General features: G+C 46.5%; 1 protein-coding gene across 1 annotated transcript; it reads right to left on the bottom strand.

The window, feature by feature from the left end:
* Positions 1 to 660: 660 nt before the first annotated feature.
* Positions 661 to 21,927, bottom strand: LOC118593979 (SH3 domain-binding glutamic acid-rich protein-like). The gene is made up of 7 exons (XM_036203668.1): positions 21,783 to 21,927; positions 16,553 to 16,738; positions 12,155 to 12,235; positions 8,139 to 8,210; positions 7,418 to 7,510; positions 4,767 to 4,882; positions 661 to 1,029 (listed from the first exon to the last, which is right to left on the bottom strand). Exons 1-6 carry the CDS (start codon positions 21,825 to 21,827, stop codon positions 4,799 to 4,801), a joined length of 561 nt encoding a protein of 186 aa, XP_036059561.1. The 5' UTR covers positions 21,828 to 21,927; the 3' UTR covers positions 661 to 1,029; positions 4,767 to 4,798.
* Between the last annotated feature and the right edge of the window lie 1,224 nt (positions 21,928 to 23,151).

The raw sequence follows: 23,151 nt of genomic DNA, 5'->3' as shown, positions 1-23,151 counted from the left end.
GGAAGTATCCCATGCCTATGGGATACTGACACAGGGACTGTGACAGGAAAGGACAGCATAGGAAAGACTGGGCACCCCACCCCCAAGACAGAGGCAGTGAGCATTGCCCAGGATGGGAGAAGAAGGGAGAAGCCACCGAGTGTCGCGGGGAAAACGTCTCTGATAAAGTCACAGGGACAGGTAAGCAGAGGGATGCTGTCCAAAGTACCCAGGGCACAGTCAGACTACACACCCGCCCCGCCCCGAGCACCCCGCCCCGGAGCACAGCCAGATGCCTGCAGAAGCTGTTGCTGCCCCACACCCCAGGCTGCGGCTCCCGGGAAGGCAGAACAGCTGCAAATCAATCAGCAGCCAGAGATCAGAGGGAACAACGGACAGGCCGTGAGACTGCAGACATCTTGTCCTCGCCACACCCCTGCATGTGTATGTGGCAGTGCCACAGTCAGTCAGGCTCCACAGACGGGGTCCATGGCACTTTGTGTAACTCCAGATGTGACGCAGGACATGAGTCAATTAGTCCAACAAAAACAAACTACCTCAGAGTACACAGGACTTAGTCTGACCAGACAGAGCGAGTTCAAGTCCACAAAGAGGCAAAGACATGAGGGGGGAAAAAAGACGTGAGGCAAAGGGAGAAAGGGGAAAAAAAGACCAGATAGATTCTTGCCATCAATTTTTTATTTATGTTGCTCTCTGGGAGTGTTCTGTTTTGAAAGCCAAGCCTAAAACAAGCAGGTACAGAGAAATACTCCTGCTGCGTCACAGAAAGATCCTGCTCGCAGAGTATCGATGGAAGGTCTACTTGTGTGTAGCAAAAGAAACAAAAATTAAGCAAAGACCAAGAACTGTAGGTACAGTGCACGCTCCACATTCAGCTTCACGTCGATACAGTGAAGTGGGTGCCCAAATACCCCTAACTGCATGGGAGAGCACAAGTCCTCGGCCAACCCAGGTATGCTGAGGCTTCGAGCCAAAGGTTTCGTCAAGTTAGTGGAGAGAGTTGAAATGTGGCCTTGTGGCTCGGCGGTTCTAAAAGAAAGGAAATATCGGAGAAGGCCGTTAAAGACAGGAGTTTCCTGCAGCCTTCACTGTTCCACGCACGATCCGGGAAGGCATGACCACAGTTTGCCATTTCTGGTCCCAGAGCAGAGAAGAGAAAGAAGTTTCTTTTATGAAAACCAAGCCAGGTTTGTACTGGCTGTCAGAGCTGACGTATGGCAAACACAGAAGCGAGGCAGGCCCTCTGATTAGCTTCCCCGCTATTTGTTCATGGAAAGCCAAGAGGTTACATCTACAACCGAGTCCCTAAGAGGGAATTTCATCAGTGCAAGGTTACATTAGGAAGCAGTGTTGAGTGGCAAGCATTAGGAAGTAGCATGCGGGCATTTGTTTGTTTGTTTGTTTGTTTGTTTGTTTGTTTATTTGATTTTTATGTGTGTGAGTGTGTGCATGTTTGTAATGTACATATGAGGGTGCCCATGGATTCCAGAAGAGGGCATCAAATCCCTTGGAGCTGGAGTCGCAGGCAGTGTAGGTGCTAGGAACCAAACTTGGGCCCTGTGCAAGAACAGCAAGCACTCTACCACACTGAGCCACCTCTCCAGCCTCAGGAGGTAGAATTCAGAATCTGAATACTATGCTGGGCATCGTGGCACGTGCCTTTAATCACGGCCTTTAGGAGGCAGAAGCAGGAGGATCTCTGTGAGTTCATGAGTTCTAGGCCAGCCTAGTATAAAGAGGGAGGTTCAAGCCAGCAAGTGTGACAGAGAGACACCAAAAACAAACATCAACAAAACAGAACGTGAACAGCGTACACTGTTGCTCCTCAGCCCCAGGCACCAGTTTGGACTCCAGCTCTAAACTGGACAGGAGTCTTTCTTCACAGTTCTGCTCGCTGCCATGTTCACCAGCAAATCATGTTTTCAAACTGAGTGAGTATGAACTCCCTAGGCACCGAGACAGGTTTGCCTCTGGAAGCTGAGTGGGTCCCAGAGACTGATGCTGCCATCAACCGTGACACACCTGAAGTCACTGAATCAGTGGGAGCCAAGGGTGCAGCAGATGCTGCCTGGCCATGCCTTCACTCCAGGTACTTAACAGACGAGGATGGGCTGAGTTCCAAGCTAGCCCCCTCAAGAAACAGACAAAATGCTCTGCCACAACCCCACACTGTTCTTTCATTTTTATTTTAACTTTGGAATTGGACCTGGACACCATCGGAACACTAAGTCTTCTCTCTCCACTGTGCCATTTCACATTCAGTATTTTCGTGATCATCATATTAAAACTGCATAGTTTTTAAGGAACTCTGCAAGTAGCCTGAGAATCAGTGGATTTGCACGGTGCTCAGGAGGCTGTGGCTCTGTAACCATTTGCTTTGCTGCTGGTTTGATGATAAATACCATCACTTTTGCATTTTTTCCCGTTCTTCAGTGGAATTTCATAAAACTGCCCATTTTCTCTTTCTTAAGTTCCTTAGCAGTGGAATTGTCACCAAAGAACAGACAGTTGACCTTAAAGAGGAGGTCTGTGTGTCAACGGCATAAGAGGTGGTGCAGCACCAAGGCATGGCCACATCCACTTTGTAATATAAACAGAACATCGGACTTTTATTACCTAATAACAAACCGTGACAAACATTCCTACCAGCTCCAAGACAACGTATTAACCACCTTTCTTTCTTTTGTTCTCTATGTAGCTCTGGCTGTCCTGGATCTCGCTCTGTAGACCAAGCTGTCCTCGAACTCACAGAGATCCACCTGCCTCTGCCTCCAGAGTGCTGGGATCTTTAATCCCAGTGAGCCACCACCACCTTATTAACTGTCTTGATATTAGCTTCTTGTCCATGAGAATGCTGAAGAAGGATGTCTACAGTGTTCACACACACACACACACACACACACACACACACACACACACACACACACACACGGGGGAGGGGTGGGAATGTAGCAAAAGCTGCACTGTTATCACCAACAAGTGTTTTCACTAAGCTGATTAACCCAACGGTTAAAGATGGCAGACCCTACCTCTTCCGTTCTCTCTCCCTCCTCTGTACATAGCATCCCTTGGGGGCACTGAGGAATTCTTTTTCCTTCTCTACATGAACCCTCTGTGCGCCTTCTCTATTTAGGCACCAAGTCTTATCGAAGGCCTTTGCTGATGCCCTACTGTGTGTCCAAGTATCCCTCATTACATTCTTCTCAGCAGCTCTCACAGAAGCTCAGCAGCTACAGCCCAGAAGTCTGACTCGTTTTTGGTTTTTTGTTTTGTTTTTCCCAGAGCTGACTGAACCCAGGGCCTTGCACTTGCTAGGCAAGCGCTCTACTACTGAGCTAAATCCCTAACCCCTCGTTGTTTTTTTTTTTTTGTTTGTTTTGGGGTTTTTTGATAAAGACCGGAAGGTGTGGTGATATTTTGTTGTACTCTAATAAAATTTGCCTGAATATCAGAGGACAGAGCCAGCCACTAGATTAAACATAGAGGCCAGGCAGTGGTGACACACACCTTTAATCCTAGCACTCAGGAGGCAGAAATCTGTCTGGATCTCTGTGAATTCAAGGCCACATTGAGATTGATCCAGTCTAGGAGAGAAAGAGAGCCAGACAGTGGTGGTACACAGCTTTAAGCCCAGTATTTGGGAAGCACACATGCCATTATTGCCAGCACTAGGAAAGTTGAGATAGGAAGTGAAATGGCTGGACAGAGAAAGGCATATAAGGCATGAGGAGAAGCGAACTAGAACTTTCCAGCTGAGGACTCAGGGGCGTTCAGTCAGAGGATTCTGTGGAGTAGACGAGGTGAGAAGTGGCTGTGGCTTGTTCCTTTGTCTCTCTGATCTTTCAGCCTTCACCCCATATCTGGCTCCGGGTTTTTATTATAAGACCATAGGATTCACTCAACAGGAAGGAAACTAGAACACATTTTAGGGTTTTTTTTTGTTTGGTTGGTTTTTGGTTTTGGGGGTTTTTTTGTTTTGTTTTGTTTTAAAGTTGTGGCAGAAAAACTGTGTGGAAGCTCCCAGAAAGATCCTCTGCCTGAGACTCGGTCACAAGGACAGCAGGAGCAGCAGCCTGGCTTTTGCCAATGTGTTGTCCTTGTGTCTTATGAAACCAGTTGCTTTCACAGCACAAAGTGATCCGTAGGGTTTTCACTTAGCCTATGATATCTAAGGATCCCGCCATGTCTTTAATATCCCTGTTACTGTATACCGTGATTATCCTATTACAACCACATGGTACTTACCCACATGTAGAGAGTTACATAGTTACTGTCTTATCACTAACAGAAGTTTAAAGGAAGCAAAACCTTACCAAATGTCTTGTTGTCCACAGTACGTCCACACGAGTGTTCGGTTAATATTAATAAGCGAGAATAGACTACCCAGCACTTAAGATGACATGTAGCACAGCGGTGATTGTCTTTCATGAAACAATAGCTAGCTCTGTGACTTTCAGGTTAGGTTTGCTGCCAGCATCATCAGTGATGAACAGCATTCATGCCATGGACATGTGAAAGCTGCTTCTGTGCCAGCCCTTAAATAAAGGTCATGTAGAAGAGGAAATGTATGCACGATAACCCTCCTTTGCTCAGAGTGCTCCTTTTCCCATCATGCCCTAGTGCCAAGTCATGGATATGGTAGTCTGAAGCCCTGCAGTGTGCAGAGCTGGACAGGAGAGATGTGTGCTCATGCTTCTCACACCTCGTGAGAGGTCACACAGGCCCACACAGGGACCAGTCTCTCAGCCCCAGAATTCTGCACCTACCTGGGAAAAGCGGAAGAACCAGCCTGAAACACCTAAGAGTCTTCCCCTTCTGCTGCTTCCTCAGCTTCCTCTTCTTCGGCCTCTCCCTCTGCTCCTTCCTCTGTTACCCCTTCTGTCTAGTTTTTACAAAATCACATCGTTATTGAGAAGCATAAGAAGAGCCTAAGACACAATGGGAGTAAGATGCTAAGGGCTCACAATGACACCTGCCACACAAAGGAGGATGGAGAGTGTCTGGAGAAGACATGTGACAGTGACCTCCAGCTGCCACACATACATGCACGTGAGTGCACGCATACACACACATGCATACACACACACACACATACACACACATGCATACACACACGCACACACGCACACATGCACACACACACACACACACACACACACACACACACAAATGAGAGGAATATAGCAAAAACAGCATTGGTGTCACCGACAAATGTTTTCCCCAAGTTGATTAAACCAACAGTTAAAGATGGCAGACCTTACCTCTTCTGTTCTCTCTCCCTCTTCTCCCTCTTCTTCCTAGATCCATAAAGAAAAAAAAAATTGGAGTAAGATTTAGGTTGACTTTCTAAGGTAAACAAACAATAATAAAATAGAAGCTCATTGAATGAGCAGGACATTACTTATCCAGAAGGTGTGCAAACAGCAAAGCTGTGAGGATCTAACAACATTCAGATCAGAGATGTAAGCAATTAAATTTTTCAACCAAATAAAAATGTCTTTTCTGCCTTTATAAGTATGACTTTACTGAGGCTACAAAACAGTTCATAAAAGTTAGAGGCCAGCAAGATGGCTCAGTGAGTAAAGGGCTTGCTGTGCAACCCTGATGACCTGAGTTCAAGCCCCATATCGCACATAAAAGTGGAGAACTAATTCCACAGGGTGGTCCTCGAACCTCATATATGGACCAAGGCACGATGATAATAACTTCTGAGACTATAACTACATCATCCCCCTTCTCTCCAGCTCCTCCTGGGTTCTCCCTCATTTCCTCTCATTTGAATTCATGGCCTTGAAATGGCTGTTAAGCTACAGCCCTTAAAAGACACTGCCACTTTAGAGAACCAGAGGCGGCCACCTTGAACATATCAAGCCATCACCCTACAGCTATCTCCCTTTGGAGCCACAAGCAACACTAGCCCTGGGTTTGCTGTCTCTCCCTCTTGCTTCCCAACATAAGCTCACAGAACTAGAAAATATCTGAACTAGGCAGCTGTTAAAAAGCCAACTACCCACAACGTTTAAACTCAATTTTATGGTTAGGAAATAATTACACAGACGAAGTCATCATAAAGAAGGCTGCAGTTGCTGGGTGTGAACCAGCACCGGGAGTACCACACAACCCAGATGATGTCACAGTACGGTCAGTCCTCCACAGGAGCCACCAGGAGCAAACACGGGAAATGAGATCTCTTAGACCTTCCACAGCAGCTATTTTTTGTTGGGAACTTAGCCAAGACTTGGGCCACTGGCATGGCACTGGGACAGAACCAAGGGCAGGTGTCAGCGGTGACGAGTGTCAGACATGGATGGTGATGGGGATGCCGAGGCCTGCCAGTGTGACCTGAAAGGGCAGCTAGCCCTAGAACTGGCTGGAGAGAGCACTGGTGGTGTCCCCTGGGTCTTTGGCCCTAGGTCCAGCCTTAAGCCTGCAGGCGTTTTGGAGCTGCATCCACTTGGCCTTTACAAAAGTCACTTTTATGAGGGCTTGTCTGGGGAGGACCCATGGTGCTGAGACTTCAACCACATGTCACCAAGCCCTGGGCTTCCAGATTTTCAGATGAAGAGCACCAGCTGGTAACAAACACAACTCAAAACCATTGGCCTTTTCTGTAAGATAACTGTACCTTGATAAGAGCCAAGACAAACATGAGCCGTTTGTGATGTTCCCACCATCTTACAGAGTTCTCACAATGTTCCCACTGACACTCTCCCGTGGGGAGGCTCAGCCAAGGCTTGTAGCCCATCCCAACCCACAAGGCTCCTGGGCAGCCCATGCCACCCCAAGGCCTTGTCAGCCACATTCGCGAAATTCTTTAAGTAGTTCCCACACCCATCGCTCTTGGTGCTGATAGAATCCCCATACATCATTTCTCATCTTGCTGTCCCTGAAGGGCGAACCACTTTAGGAGCAGGTCCTATGCACACCTCAGACTCGCTGGGACCTGTCCGTCTCCTGACCACCAAACTCAGTGAGTTTCTTTCCCAATGCAAGACTTTGGTCCTCAAGGTCCCACTCACACTTCGCTAACACTCAAACGCTCTGGCTCTTTTCCCCAGGAGGCTCACAGGAAGCTGCTCATAGGAGTCAGTCATCACTCAAGTCAAGGAGTAAGTACCCATGTCTGAGCGATACCGTGAATGTGACTTCTCCCCAGATACAAGATGGATTGCTGAAACCTGCTCGGTTTCCCACCAAGCCTGGTGCAGGCTCCTCCCTCTGGCCCTCTCAGCACCTGATCCACAGCAGTTAAAACAGGGATAAACACAGCTGGTTCCTCACAGCTATGCTCTCAGAGACCACTTTCTTTCTCGCCGCTGTGATGGCAGTGCAACCCTTGGCACCTCCCAGGATTTCAGTAACAGACAGGGGCAGCAGAACTGCTGTGAACAGAACTGTGAACAGAGCAAGCACTCACATTCTTCCCTGGGGATTCAGGAAGGTCGCCGGTGTCTTCCTTGTCCTCTTTGTGTGCCTCACTTTCTACACTTTCCTCAGCCTGCTCTGTGCCCTGTTTAGAAAAGAAACTCAAAATATCACTGACATTCAATAAGCTCCCAAAGAATTGCAAGCCATGGCTGCTGTGGCTTTCCCATTTCAGTCATGGCATATAAGGAAAGCTAGAAGAGACCTCTACACAAGGTCATTTAGATGCTGACGCAAGCTCCCTGAACCCCCAAACTTCTAACAGACTGCTTGCAGCTGTAGATACAGGGGTACATTGATTGATGATAGATTGATAGATAGATAGATAGATAGATAGATAGATAGATAGATAGATAGATAGATAGACAGATAAGTATATACATACTTACATATGCTGCAGCCATAAACTACTGAGTGAAGGATGTTGAGTCACCTATTTAAGGCTGGTGAAGGTGACAGATGCATAGATGGATGGTTATGAATGAATAAGGTAGACAGATAAACAGGTAAACTGAATGATAGATAGATAATAGATAGATGGATAGATAATAGATAGATAGATAGATAGATAGATAGATAATAGAGATGATAAGTGGTTGATAGATGAATAGATGATAGATACACACAGAGAGAGATACATAGGTAGACAAGAAAACAAAGAAATGTTAGACCCATGCAGCCCCCCTGAGCACACTGACAGCACCAACCCTTACCTCTGCAGTGCCCTCTGCCTCTCCTGCTACGTCTCCATTGGGAAGGGAAGACACTTCCTCAGACTTTGTTACCTATAACATATAGTTGAAAACACTTGAATATTCGCTTCAGGACAATGACTCATACTTCAGTGTCTTAACTAACTGAATTATTCTTATCTTTGGCCTTCATTTTATTCATAGCAACAGTGGGGTCCACATAGGGGACAAAGTCACTGCCACCCACACTGCAGTAACAAGAACACAAAAGCTGTGGCTGGGGAGATGGCTCAGTGGTTATAAACACTGGCTGCTCTTGCAGAGGACCTGGGTTCAGTTTCCAGCACATTCATGGCAGCCCATAGCCATCATAACTCTAATTCTAGGGATCCAATGGCCTCTTCTGGACTCTGCAGCCACCAGGTATGGACTTTATATACCAACATATATTCAGGCAAAATACCCATACATTTAAAATAAAATTAAAATAACTTCAAGAGCATAAAAGCAGAAAGCATCATAACACAAGCTAAGGGGCAAAGCCACATCAGCACCCCCACGTGATGGTCTTAACTTATGAAATGGTCCCCAGCTTTCTAAAACATCAGGTTATCTTCATGGCAAACACTCTTCAAACACGCCCTCTGTGGTCGCTCTCATATTTGCTATATAGCTAACTCCACTCTGGATATTAGCTCCTGGAAGAATTTGTTATGTTCCTATTTTTATGGGCAGGTGTTTGGTCTCCTTTTTCAGACCAACCCTTTCTATGTCCATCTTTCTGGGGCTTTCCTCAGCGTCTGGCTTCCCTGCACTCCTGAGAGGAGGCTGTGTAGAGCACATGCAGCATCTCCAGCTGGAAGTCCCTCTGCAGTCTCTACCGGTATCACCGTCCTTCCCAGGTCCTTCCCCATCCTAGAACTGCTACACACAGCAGATCTCTCATGTCTGACGCCTGCCCTCCGCACATTCCTTTGTCTTTGATTTCCTGTTAATATGCTTCTCTGATGACAGCTACAATGGGATGCTTAGTGGGGCCCACTGTCTTTCTTGCTCATCTAGTTTCAAACTGGAAAATTCTACAACAATTCTGTAAACTCAGAGTCCTTTCTTCAATAGTCCTCTATCCGTGTCACATTATCTCAGCCTTATAGCTCCTAGCACTGGGGAAGCTTCAAGCAGAGAATCAAAAGTTCAAAGTCAACCTAATCTACATTGTTTTGGGGGTTTTTGCTCTTTTGGGGGGCCCTACACCCAGCTCCCAAATAAATCACACACGGAGACTTATTCTTAATTATAAATGCCCAGCCTTAGCTTGGCTTAGTTTCTAGCCAGCTTTCCTTAACTTTAAATTATCCCATCTACCTTTAGCCTCTGGGCTTTTCCTGTTCTCTCCTACTTCTGTAATTTTTTTTGTGTGGGTTTTTTGTTTGTTTGTGTGTTTGTTTGTTTGTTTGGTTGGTTGGTTGGTTGGTTGGTTGGTTTTTTGAGACAGGGTTTCTCTGTGTAGTTTTGGTGACTGTCCTGGAGCTCACTCTGTAGATCAAGCTGGCCTCGAGATCCGCCTGGCTCTGCCTCCCTAGTCCTAGGATTAAAGGTATGCGCCACCACCGCCCGGCTACTTCAGTAAATCTTATTCTTACTCTGTGGCTTGCTGGTTATGTAGCTGGGTGGCTGACCCCTGGTGTCCTCCTCCTTCTCTGGCTCTAGCTCTCAGATCTCTCCTCCTAGTTTTCTCCTTCTATATATACTCTCTGCCTGCCTGCCACACCTATCCTTTCTCCTGCCTTGCTATTTGGCCAGTTTTTTTATTAAACCATCAGGTATTTTACACAGGCACAGTAACACAGCTTCACAGAGTTAAACAAATGCAACATAAACAAAAGTAGCACACCTTAAAATATTCTACTACACTACATAGTGGGAACTTGTCTAAAAACGAAACCTTGAGATGTCAATTGTGCCTTATTCATTAAACAGATGTGTCCTAAGAGAGAATCCATGACAGGAGGTCTCAATGCGGATGTGGCTGTCTGGATGATTAGGACGTCATGAGGTGACCTCCTGAGGGCTATTCCCACTGGGAGGCACAAATGCTGATGTGGCATAACCACACTCCAGGGATCTACTGCAATGTGGTGCTGTAACACTGTAATGATTTTTATCTCTGCTAACTAGGGAAGAACTCCAACTGCATATACAATTGGATACTGTCCATTGGTACTTGCCAAAATAAAACATATAAGACTCTTATGGGTGAGCTGAAGAGATGGCTCAGTAGTTACGAACCCTCACTGCTCTTGTAGAGGATGTCGGTTCAATTTCCAGCACCCACACAGTGGCTCACAACCATCTGTGACTCTAGTCCCCAGGACTAGTGCAAGAGCAAACAGTGTTGCTAACCACTGAACCATCTCTCCAGGCCCAAGCAAATTAACTTTTAAAAATAAGTGAATTACATAGTGTGCACTTGTGCCAATAGATTGTGGCCTACAAGAGATTTGATCACAGCAAGGATTCAGTGGTCAGTGTAGAGAGTGAAGCAGATGTCCACATTAGACTACAAAGTCTTGTCTGAGCTTCGTCATCACATGCACTGGTTATACACAATCAAAGAGGAGCCGACACTAAGGAGAAGCGCTGGTGAAATCTATACTGTGCTTCATTCCAGATCTCACTTTCTTTCCCCTTCTCATCAGAACAAAAAGCAAATTCATGTTAAGTAGAAATTACTAAACTGAGATCAGATGTCATTTACAAAGTTAACTTTCAGGAGCCAGATGAGAAGTCATTTGTGACCCACAGGACCTAGAGAATTCATTCATGACAACACAGGAGCTAGAGGAGAAGTCATTCATGATGACACAGGAGCTAGAGGAGGAGTCATTCATGATGACACAGGAGCTAGAGAAGTCATTCATGATGACACAGGAGCTAGAGGAGGAGTCATTCATGATGACACAGGAGCTAGAGGAGGAGTCATTCATGAAGACACAGGAGCTAGAGGAGGAGTCATTCATGACGACACAGGAGCTAGAGGAGAAGTCATTCATGATGACACAGGAGCTAGAGGAGGAGTCATTCATGATGACATAGGAGCTAGAGGAGAAGTCATTCATGATGACACAGGAGCTAGAGAAGTCATTCATGACGACACAGGAGCTAGAGGAGAAGTCATTCATGATGACACAGGAGCTAGAGGAGAAGTCATTCATGACGACACAGGAGCTAGAGGAGGAGTCATTCATGATGATATAACTTCACAGTCACACAAGTAGCTCCCTACATTTATGTGCCTCACAAATGGACTTACATAACACAATAATATTACACCTTCTTCCCCTTTTTTTATTCTTTTTTCAATGCTTGAAACTGAACCCAAGGCCTCCTAATATGCAATCACACTGAGCTGCACCTTCAGATTCACCTTAGCCTTTGTTTCTTTCTTTCTTTCTTTCTTTCTTTCTTTCTTTCTTTCTTTCTTTCTTTCTTCTCTTCTCTCTCTCTCTCTCTCTCTCTCTCTCTCTCTCTCTCTCTCTTTCTTTCTGTCTTTCCGTCTTTCTTTGTTTTTGTTTTGTTGTTGTTGCTATTGTTTCAAAACAGGGTTTCTCTGTGTAATAGCCCTGGCTGTCCTGGAACTCTCTCTATAGACCAAGCTGGCCTTGAACTCAAAGATCTGCCTGCCTCTACTTCCTAAGTGCCTTCTTGTTTCTTAAATATTACAAAATTTACAAGAACAAGATGAAAGCATAACTAAAAAATTGCCTGGTAAAAACCTTTGTATTATCTCTCCACATACAATTCCTCAAGGAAGAACATATTAAAATTTTGTCAGTGCTGAAGCAGCACACACAAACACTGAAATGGTATAGAGACAAGCAGAGCCCCATAGAACGACAGCATGTAAATTCATGAAGCATTCTGTAAATTTAAGAAAGAAAATCATGTTGACTTAGAACATCACTGATGAGCACTAGTATCTGCCAGTTTCTATCTTTAATTATAGTCTGCCCCGCACACAGGGCATTCCAGCTTACCTTTGACCCTGGAGGGGGAGCCAAACCAAGGAATGAGTAGATAATATTTTCTTCTTTTGCAGAGAAGAAAGAGTCAAAATCCTTGAAGCAAAGAAAGAGAATTTTTAAAACCATTATACCCTTGGGAGCTGGTATACATACTGGGCCCAGTCCCTTTATCTATCAGTCATCAAGCACAGAACAGCCTCTCAGCTTGCTTTATCAACTGATAACTAAGCCACAAAGCTATAAAAAAAAATCCATTAATTTTACATTTGTTTTCATGCACTGTCATTGTAACTACATAGCACAAGAACACATACACATATACACACACACACACACACACAGGAAACAGAGGAAGGACTGGGTGGGGGTGGGCCAGGGGGAATGTGATTAGGGACAGGTGCACAGTGTCTGTAAGGACAAGATGTAAAGAAGCCTTTCCCCCACCCACTGGTTTCTCATTCTTTCCTTTCCCACTTCCCTGAATACCAGGGACACTCACACTTATATTAATAAAGGTGCCCATGACCAAGTCTTCTTTGGTTGTGCCCAAACCTAGGCTGCCTTGATCCTCAGGCAGTCACCACAGCCAGATTCAACTTGTCATTGGCAGACACGTCTACTGCTTCTAACAGGAGTTCCCTCTTGGGCAGGTGGCCTGGTCTGAACTGTGCCTGGCTTTCCATCTGGTGTTGCGTTTCTTGTCTGCCACGGCTCTCAGGACATCGTCATCTGCTCTGCACGGCAGATGCTCAGGACGCCCAGACACCTGAAGCTCTCCCCTCTTGGTGCAGAGACATCCACTGCTTGCCCCTGCCCCAACACCTGCTGCTGACCAAGAGTCCACATGAACCAGTGAGGACACCTGAATGACAGCTAGTTTTGTCATGTGTGTTCTAATCACGGGGAAGGATACGGCCACGGCATCTGAGTTAGGGTTTCTATTGCTGTGATGAAACGCCATGACCAAAAGCTACTTGGAGAGGAAAGGGTTTATTTCAGCTTACACTTTCAGTCCATTAGAGGAAAGTCAGGCCAGGAACTCAGACATGGCAGAGGCCTGAAGGTAGGAGCTAACACCATGGAGGAGTGCTACTTACTGGCTTTTTCTCCATGGCTTGCTCAGCCTGCTTTCTTGTAGTACTCAGGACCACCTACCTGCCTAGGGGTGGCACTATCCACAGTGAACTGGGCCCACTCACAACAGTCATCAATCAAGAAAATGTATCACAGGTTTGCCCATGGGCCAATCTGATGGGCATTTTCTTGATTGAGGTTCTCTCTTCCCAAATGACTCTAGCCTGAGTTGATATAAAACTAGCCAGCACAGGCAGACTCTTTAGTTTATGACATTTTGTTTTTGTTTCATGAGTGCTTTGCCTGTATGTATGTCTGTACACTGTGTACATACCTGGTAACTGCAGGGGCCAAAAGAAGGTATCAAATCTCCTGGAACTGGAGTTACAGCTGGTTGTCGCTACCAAGTAGGTCCTGGGAACTGAACCAGGTGCTGTGCAAGAACAGCAAGCACTTCTGACTGCTGATCCATCTCTCCAGCCACCCTAATGTCTTTAAGGGTTCCACAAAGCTGTGTTAATAAATGGTTTCTTAAAATAGAATAATAGAAAAGGCTATATAGTGAAACTGGTGTCACTCTCTGGCCCTGGCCCTTGCCCCATTTAGAGACAAGTACACATAGAACATTTCAAACAAAAAGTTATCAACATGGGGTTGGGGATTTAGCTCAGTGGTAGAGCACTTGCCTAGCAAGCACAAGGCCCTGGGTTCAATCCTCAGCTCCAAAAAAAAAAAGTTATCAACCTTGGTTGCCTCCAAGCAGGACCACCTGCTTTATGTTTGAGGCCAGAACAAAGTAGATTCAGCAGGCCCTTGGTTTAGACATGGCTAAAAACTAACACACAGCAGCAGAGATTAGACCAAGTACAGAGCCTTTCTCAGCAAAGGCCCCGTGACCTCCCAGGTGTGTGTGTAGGTAGGTAAGCTGAGGGGTCTGTAGTAAAAACTATGAGCAGGGCCAGGCAGTGGTGGCACATGCCTTTAATCCCGGCACTCTGTGAGTTTGAGGCCAGCCCAGTCTACAGAGCAAGTTCTAGGACAGCCAGGGTTACACAGAGAAACCTTGTCTCAAAGAAACAAAAAAACAAAACAAAAACAAAAACCTGTGGGCAGGAATTGGGGTGGAAGATTCTCACTGAAGACTCTTTGAAACCACTTAATCTTTCGGTGTGTGCAAGTATGAATTTTTCTAATTTTTCTAAAATTGAAAGGAACTGGTGTGCTGGAGAGACGGCCCAGCTGTTGAGAGTGTTTGCTTCTCTCACAGATGACTTGAATTCAGTCCCCAGCGTCCACATCAGGTGGTGCACAACCACCTGCAATTCCAGCCCCAAGGGATCTAATGCCCTCTTCTGGCCTCTGTGGATACTTCATACACACACACACACACACACACACACACACACACACACACACATATGCAAGCACACATAGACAAACTTCAAAAATAAAATTAAATAAATATTTTATTTTATAAAGAACCTATTATGGAAAAAGAAAGAACAAAATTCCTTGCCACCTTAGATCCCTCCTGCATTAGCCTTCTTGTCTAGTGAGATGCGTAGGAGAGGTGGGAGTAGGGTGGAAAACGGATTCTCTTTTCTTTTATTATTTTGATTACATTTCTTTACTGTGGGAGGTGAGCATGCCACAGTTCAGGTATGGAAGTCAACAGACAACTTCTGGGAGTCCTCTTCCATCATGTGGGATCCAGAGAGAGGACTCAGGTCATCAGGCTTGGTAGTGGGTGCCTTTACCCACTGAGCCACCTCACTGGATAGAGGACTTTCTTTGTCAAGGACCAAGACGTCAGGAACCAAACTTGAACCATGGAAAATACTAGCTAGGCCAGAGAACAAGGTATAAGACCACCGCCCTTCCCCAGATCAGTAACACCTGTTTACTAACCAAGGCTCCCAAAGATAAGAGAACACCCCACAGTCAGGTGCCATGACAACCGAACGTAAAGAGCATTCCATGGTCAGGTAGCCTAGCAACAGAACAAATGGGCCCCTGACCACTGACCTTAGCCGACATCTTGCAGTTGCACGATCTGCACATCTCCCACGTTCTGCACCCCTTCCATGTCCCTTCCCCTTCCCTCCTTCCTGCCCCCTCCCCTCCTATGCTATATAAGCCTTGCGGAGAAAAATAAAATTTGCAGCTATCTTGGTGTCGTCCCTTTGTGTCCCCTGTTCCTTTCATTCGCTCCCACAGGTGGGTCATCCCCGTTGAAACCCCGCTGGCTGGGGCATTTCTTCACAGGGGAAATCCTTCCTACATTCTGTGAAGCCCCCTAGTAAAAATCACAGGGGATTTGAAATAGACCACACACTCCCCACAGCATGTACCAACCACATCAAGACTGAAAGCACTCTCACCCACGGGACTTTTAGTAAGCCTTTCAAGAAGTTAATCTGGCCATGCAAATCCGTGCAGTCCCACATAAGCTGTTCAAGTGCCTCTCACATAAGCCCTTGTCCACCTGGAACCCCAGAAAGTGACACTATTTGGAAAGTAAGATATTTGTAGCTGTAGCTATTGTGATAAGACCATACTAAGTTAGAGCGAGTCTTTTAAAATGACTGTTATCCTTACAGGAAGGCCCTGTAGAGACACTGTATACACAGGGAGAACCCCAGAAGAATCTGGAATACTTCTATAAGCCAAGGACTGCTGGCAAACCTGAGCAACTGGGAGAGAGGAATGAAACAGGCCCTCCTTAAGAATTTCCAAAAAGTTCCAACATGCACCAGCATCATTATGGCCTCTGGAATTGTGAAAGAATAAATGTCTGATATTTTAAGCCTCAAAGTTTGTGGCAGTTTGTGAGAGCAGCTATAGGCAAGAAACTCAAGTCCCTAATAAGCAACAATTCGTACTTCAGATCAGAGGCTCAAAAGCTTTTGCATAAAGGAGCAGACAGTGAGTCTAGAGACATTGGCCAGCCAATGAAGTGCTTGCCTTGGAAGCATGAGGACCTGAGTTCCATCTCGAGCCCATGTAAAAGAAATCTAGGAATGGTGGTACACATCTATGACCTCAGCACCAAGGAAGCAAAGACAGGTGGATCCTGGCACCTACTGTCCAGACAGCTTAGCCTGGGCAAGTCCTATGCCAATAAGAGACCCCTTCTTAAGAAAGATGGAGGTGCTTGAGAAACAAGACCCAAGGTTGTTCTCTGAAATTCAACACACACATACACACACACACACACACACACACACACACACACACTGACATGGGTACACGCACATGAAAACCACACACATTCATTAATTAATAGTTAATTCTGATAAACGCACAGAAGAATTTTCCACAACACTGAATACTCACCCCACAATAGTGCTCTTCATTGAAGATCTGAGGAGGCAAAGGAATCCCATTCTGAGGCTTCTTCTCCCCAGGAACATTCTCTCTCATCCACTTCCTGTTGTCTTCATCCCCAGCTATGTCCAATTCCTTAAAGTCTATTTTATTGGCTTCCAAAAAGCCCACCACTTCCTGCTGTTTTTTCCTAATCTGATTAAAAGCAGGGGGGAAAATCATTACTATATTATAATATTACAGTATAGCTGTTTTTGAGGTATGCTTTGCTGATGTTTATACAACATCCGTCATTTTCTTTAGCTGTATGTACTATATAGCACAAATAACTGTGTGCAGCATTAAAACAAAGCAAACAATAAGTTCACACCTCTCCATTAGAAAGGATCAACAGAGGGGCAATGGAGCAATCGGTCCTGGCACAAGTGGGTGTGTGACACTATGCTGAGTGCTGTTCTCAGTACCTGCTCCCCGCAAAAGGAAACAGAAGACATCTGTTTACCCTTGGACTCACCAAGGACCACTTAAAATGGGCTCCTCAGACTAACTGGGACAAGTGAGGGCGGCCTGGCCTGGGAGCTTGAGAGAAGGAAAGGTCCTAAAGTCAAGCGCAGAGGAGGAAGGAGGAGACAGCTGCCCTCCCTCTCGGGTGGGTACGCTCACCCACCTCGTCCTCCTCTGGTGGGACCTTGCTCAAGAACTCTCATTAGATCTTCCTCCCAAAGGGCTGCTCTGTTCCAGGTAGCCTCCTGAGATGGTGCACACACACACACACACACACACACACACACACACACACACAGCATCAGCCTTCAGAGGACTCCTCCCCTGTACATCAGGGAGAGCGACGAATATGGCACCCCAGCAGATCTCCTCCAGACTCACTCCCCTAGGTCCTTTCTCTATCCTCAGGATGCCAAAGACCCTCTGCTTCACAGGCCGCACTGGCTGGCTGTCCTAAGGGACAGGTCTGCAGGACCTAGAGATCCCTGGGAGCCGGATCACTGTTTGAAGCCTTGGGGACCTCAGTGGAGGCCAAGAGAGCTCTTTCCCTATCCTGTGTCGTTTGCCCACAAGCTTTGTCTCTGTCCTGAAGTCACCAGCCACTGTTGGCCACTCCAGCATGTCTGAGAATCCATGGCCACGCCTCTCAGAGCCCTTTGCTTGACACTTCTTGTTTAATGACTAATACAGTGAGGAGACTTTCCAGCTGAGGTCACCATACTGTAGTGTGAAGCCTGCTGGATGGGAGTCACAGGTGACCTTTGTTTATGCCCTAGCTCCAAGGGTGCTCTCGAGCAAGGGCTGAGGGCTTTGATTGCCTCATCTGCAAAGACAGACTAAGATGCCTTCCTCTGGGGTGTTGGTGAGAACTAAGATGGTGTGTGGCAATACACTCTGTGCTGTAGCCTGAGAACCTGCACCGCTGGGCACACAGCACATACCGTTCTTTTCCAGTTAGGCCGGACATGCCAATAGGTGGGGGTTTCGGTCTCAAGGTGTTGCCTGGGACAGGGTCTCACTACACAGTTCAGGTCGTCCTAGAGGTAGCTGCATGGCCCAGCCTAGCTGCAAACGCATGCTTTTCCTGCTTTGGTCTTCTAAGTGCAGGGATTGCAGGTGTGTGCCATTGTGTGTGGTTTGCCAGGTGTGTGTTCTCATTTGTTTAAAGCAACAACAATGAGGCCGGGCGGTGGTGACACATGCCTTTAATCCCAGCACTCAGGTGGCAGAGCCAGGTGGATTTCTGTGAGTTCGAGGCCAACCTGGGCTACAGAGTGAGATCCAGGAAAGGAGCAAAGCTACACAGAGAAACCCTGTCTCAAAAAACCAAAAAAAAAAAAAAAGTAACAACAATGAGTTTCCAATGAATTGATGGGTTTTCCAAGACTGACACCCAAACCAAAATAATTCACTTTTTTTCTTTTGGGGGGGGGGGGGGGGCATGGGGGGAGGCAGGCTGGAGAGAGTACTCAATGGATGAGTTTGCTGCACAAACATGAGTTTTTGTCTAAGAACCTGCTGGGTGTGGCCACATGCATACACATAACCACACTCTGTGGGATGGTTTCTGGGGCTTGCAGGTGGCTAGCCTACTTCCAGGCCCCATGAGAGATCCCGTCTCAAGTGATTAAGGCAGGTAATGATAGAGCAGGACACTGGACATCCTCCTCTGCCTCTGCCTGTGTGTGCAGATACATGCATACATGCATACACATGCTCATACACCATCCTCACACACACACAGAGTCCCATTTTTTCTATCACATCTACACCATCCGTCTAGTGGGAGAAGGGACTGAGAAGCCTAGGAGTCCCGTCCTCTGTCTTAAAGGTTGCCACTGCAAGGAATGAACACCTTGAAACCGGTAAAGATCACCCTCTCTCTCCTCTTTGTCCCCCTGCGCCACTGCAGTGACACTTCCTTCTAGAAAGGAAGAGGGCCACATGATAAAACACCTACCCTTTCCTGCTTCCCACACCCCTTAGGCCAAAGTCCTCTCAGGCTTGGCACAGTGTGGTCCAGATCTTTGAATGTAATGGTTGAAGTGGGGCCGATGCATAGCATGTATCCAGTTCCTGTCAATGAGATTGTTGGCTATTTTCTAAACATGGGATCTTTGCAGACCACCCCACACATGTGTCGCAGGAACGTAAGTGGCCACTGCACAGTTTCCTGTCAAGAAGCTGTTGGGTGAAATCCCCCATTTCTGAACACCCGGCAGTACAGATGTGGGGTGTTGAGTTCTCTCTGTAAGACAGGAGCACTTCCTTTTCCTTGGTTCTAGACAGTTCTAATATGTAATGATCATAGCCCTAGATCTACTAAAAAAGTTGCTAATAATCACAGTAGCTGATAATAATGACAACTATAATGCTCATTAATATCTATTAATGGTGGCTAATAAGAATGAGTTAGTTTGCTAACTAACATTAACGAACAGCTGTCAGTGACTATAATTAATAATCACAAAACTTTCCAGGGCCTACTCAGGCCCTGGCACGGTGCTGGGCACCCGAGGGTGGCACCTCAGGAGTCCTCATGACCAAGCTATGAGGTGAATACTATTCTTATCCTCATTTTACAGACAAAGAAATTGAGGCTTAGCAAGGAGAAATACCTCCTCCAAGGTCACACCGTTACAAATGGCACTGAGACTTTTGCCCGGGGAGTCATAACTAACTCAGCAATTCCAGAACCCTAAGTGATGGAAGATCCTCCACGTTCTCTAAGGCCCAAACAGACCCCCAAGCTTCAAGAATGCAGGACAATAATCAAACCAAAGAAGTCTGTGGCTTTATTCCTGTTGTTCAAAGAATATAAACAGCCACACAGTCAGAATAGATAAAAGGCTGGTTGAAAACACTGGCTGCTCTCCCAAAGGACTTGGGTTCAATTTCCAGCACCCACATGGTAGTTCACAATCATCTGTAATCCAGTCCCGGGCATCTTGAAGCCTCTTATGGCCTCTATGGGCACCAAGCATACATGTAGTGTACAGGCATAGATGCAGGCAAAACACCTATGCACATAAAATTTTAAATAAAAAAATTAGCGCTAACATTTAAAGCCCACTCCAGGAGCTTGGGAGGTGGCTTGGTGGTTAAGAGAATTGGCTGCTCTTCCAGAGGACCAGAGGACCAGAGTTCAATTCCCAGCACCCACGTTACAGCTCACAACTGTCTGTAACCTAAGTTCCAGTAAGTCTAATTCCCTCACACAGACATACATCCAGGCCAAATACCAATGCACATAAAATAAAAATAAATTATTTTTTAAATCTTAAAAAAAAAAAACAACACTCCAAAAAACGGCCCACCAAAGCCATTATTCTTGGAAAATATTTTCCATCTAAAAAACCCAAACATGCCCTCTCGGGATGTAGCATAAGTCGGCAAGTTAGCATGCTTACATAGCATGTGTGAGGCCCCAGGTTTAAACCCAACACTGCCAAGACAAAGATGCCCTCATTATTTATATCTGTCAAGCCAAGTTCATAGTCATCAATAGCCATGAAAGATTTACATCTGCAGTCTCTGTGTTTGGAATTCTCCATTCGAGATGTGTGCTCCTCTTTTTCTCCTATTCCAGGTCTGAGGTCATTAGGGGGTTAACACGGCATGTCAGCTATCTCCCAAGTCTACGACTACAGAATGAGTAGAACCACAAAAACCATCATGGATTGGTGGGACTGCCAAACTCTTGTTTTCTGATCACCCTCTCTAGAAACCCTCCCGAATGTTCAGGGCTGGGAGTGGAGCCCTTCAGTAAGCTATGGCTGGGGCTGGTTCCTAGCCAGGACCTGGAAACATCTCTGCTGAGTGACTGTCAGAATTCCAGCTGCAACCTGAGACCCTCTAGGAAGTAGCTATAAAAGGAAACAGCCCCCTCTCTGATCTCTAACTCTCATGATTAATAAACTGTTTTCTTCCCACAGCCTCCCTCGTTTCTGCTAAAATACTGGCCAAAACCTCAATCCAGACAGAAACTAAATTCCAGCCTGAATCCAGTCTGTGCTTCACTCCTAGGAGAACTGAGTCCCTGGGGTGCCCCTATTTCCCTGGCGGGTGGGTCTAGACAACACAGAACCAAGGCTAGAATCAGAAGGCGGGTGGTCTCAAGAAATCCAGGCAAAGCCATGGTATTGGGCTTTTACCTCACACTCTGGGTGCCCTCAATTCCGAGAGCATTTAAAACTGTGGCCTCAGATGGGCTTGCTGTTGTCATTGTGACATCATTTTCCACTAATAATAACATCATAACCACTAACTTTATGCCTGCAGCTATTTCGAATATAGGAGGAAATATGCCCTAGGGCCATTTTGGCGATTCGATTCATCTCTCCTCTACCCGTCATCTTTTTCCAAGTTTTAGTTTGCACCTTCAGAATGAATGGTAAAGCGCTCAAAAGCCAAAGGCCTGTGAATAATGCCACAGGGCACTACCAACGGGACACAAAGCACAGGTTAAAAACCGGCATGGAACGCCTCCTCCCTTCAGCCACCTTTCACGCCCACCTGCCAGATTACACAGCTCACACACTTTTTCCAACACCGTGAAGACAAATGCAAAAGGCGAAGGGCGCTCAGGTTCACTGCGGTGTGCAGTTGACTCACAGGCAAGAACACAAACAGAACTCAAGACCAAAGCCTGGACATACCCACTACTGCTGCCTCCAACTAAGAGTTATCCAGAAAATCACATTGGAAGAAAGCCCACAGAGCCCCAGACACCTACCGCTATGGACCCAGAAGATGTGGCAACAAACACTTTGATGACCATTTCGACAGTCGGAAAGAGGACTCCCCCCTAACACACCCCTGCGAGGGAAGTCGCTAGACAAATCCCGCGGTGACGCTGAGGGAGCCGGTGCCAGCTCAGAGTTGGCGGCTGTTCCGAGGCTCTGCTCCCAGCCCTCCCCTCCAACCCAGAGGCTGAAGAGTACCGGAGAGGCATCCTGGGTTTCCCCCTCCGTTAGGGATGTCAGCAAAATGATTGGCTGATAAAAGCAGCTACTGGACCCTTTCCCTTTGCACTTTAAAGGCCTGACAACAGTCCGTAAAAGGCCAGGCTGGAGCCCGAGAGCGCACCAATCACAGACCTACGGAGGGATGCCTAGGGCAGAAGGGGGCGGGACCTGGGGGGGGGGGAGGGGCTGTGGAAAGAAGCCAGAGTGGGGAGGAGCCCAGAAGAAGCACCTTACCCAGGGGGGCTTTGGACAAACAAGAGTTGCGGAGACTGAAACAGGCGCAATGGCCATTTAAAGGAAGAGCGCCTCCCTGTTCAAAGTCTTCCAGAGGGTTATTTTTAAACAACCCAGTGAACTGTCACACGACAGATCACAGTGGCCAATTTCTTGCTTTCTCTACCGGCTGCTGGTTGCTGTAAAACTTCACTGACACCTCAGAAGCAGGGAAATAGCCGGTGGCTATTTTATTTCCCTATTTTAAAGGCTTTGGGGGACGGGGATGCAAGTTCTGATGCATCTTCTTTTCATAGGTAATTTGAATCCCATTTAAAAATTCAAATACAAAACCAGTAAAGAAGTCCAAGTTCTACCAGTCCAGACTGCTGGTTTCAAAGTCAGGGTCAAGGCCACTGTGATGGCTCACCTGCCCCCACGCCTGATGACCTAGCTGAGCTTCGTCCCTGGAACCTCATAGTGGAGCAGAAAAAACAAACAAACGAATACACACAAACATACACATTCATACTCAGGCACATACATATACACACTCATACACAGACACACACGTGCACACACACACACACACACACATACACACACACTGATTGAAAAATCATGTTCAAGGGCATTAGTGGCAAAGGCCTGTCACTTAGGAAACACTGTAAGCATTTACCTCCCCCTGGTTCCAGACCTTCTCCTTCCCCTGCTACTCATCACAGAGGAGGGGACCTTTTTGGCTTCTGACCCTGCTCCTTTCACCAGTGTCTAAGAGACCCTGAGCTCTGCCCCTGTCCCTCAGGAGGTTGTCTATGATGAGAAAGGACACTCCGGTTCCTAGAATACAGCTCAAAGTCAAGTAACTCAAAGTCAAAATTTAACTTTGGAGCAGCATGAATTTATGAATATAAACACAAATAA

The sequence above is a fragment of the Onychomys torridus genome, chromosome 12, assembly GCF_903995425.1.
Source record: "Onychomys torridus chromosome 12, mOncTor1.1, whole genome shotgun sequence".
Lineage (NCBI taxonomy): Eukaryota > Metazoa > Chordata > Mammalia > Rodentia > Cricetidae > Onychomys > Onychomys torridus.
The sequence above is the reverse complement of the archived record's forward strand: the minus strand, read 5'-3'. Positions and strand labels throughout refer to the sequence as shown.

Bases quoted from the DNA above. Each gene is read 5' to 3' on its own strand.
- LOC118593979 (XM_036203668.1), bottom strand. From the start codon at position 21,827: ATGGTCATCAAAGTGTTTGTTGCCACATCTTCTGGGTCCATAGCG. The intron at 16,739-21,782 runs GTAGGTGTCTGG...GCTTTTAATCAG, and splicing joins CATCTTCTGGGTCCATAGCG to ATTAGGAAAAAACAGCAGGA. The intron at 12,236-16,552 runs GTGAGTATTCAG...CTTTGCTTCAAG, and splicing joins ATGAAGAGCACTATTGTGGG to GATTTTGACTCTTTCTTCTC.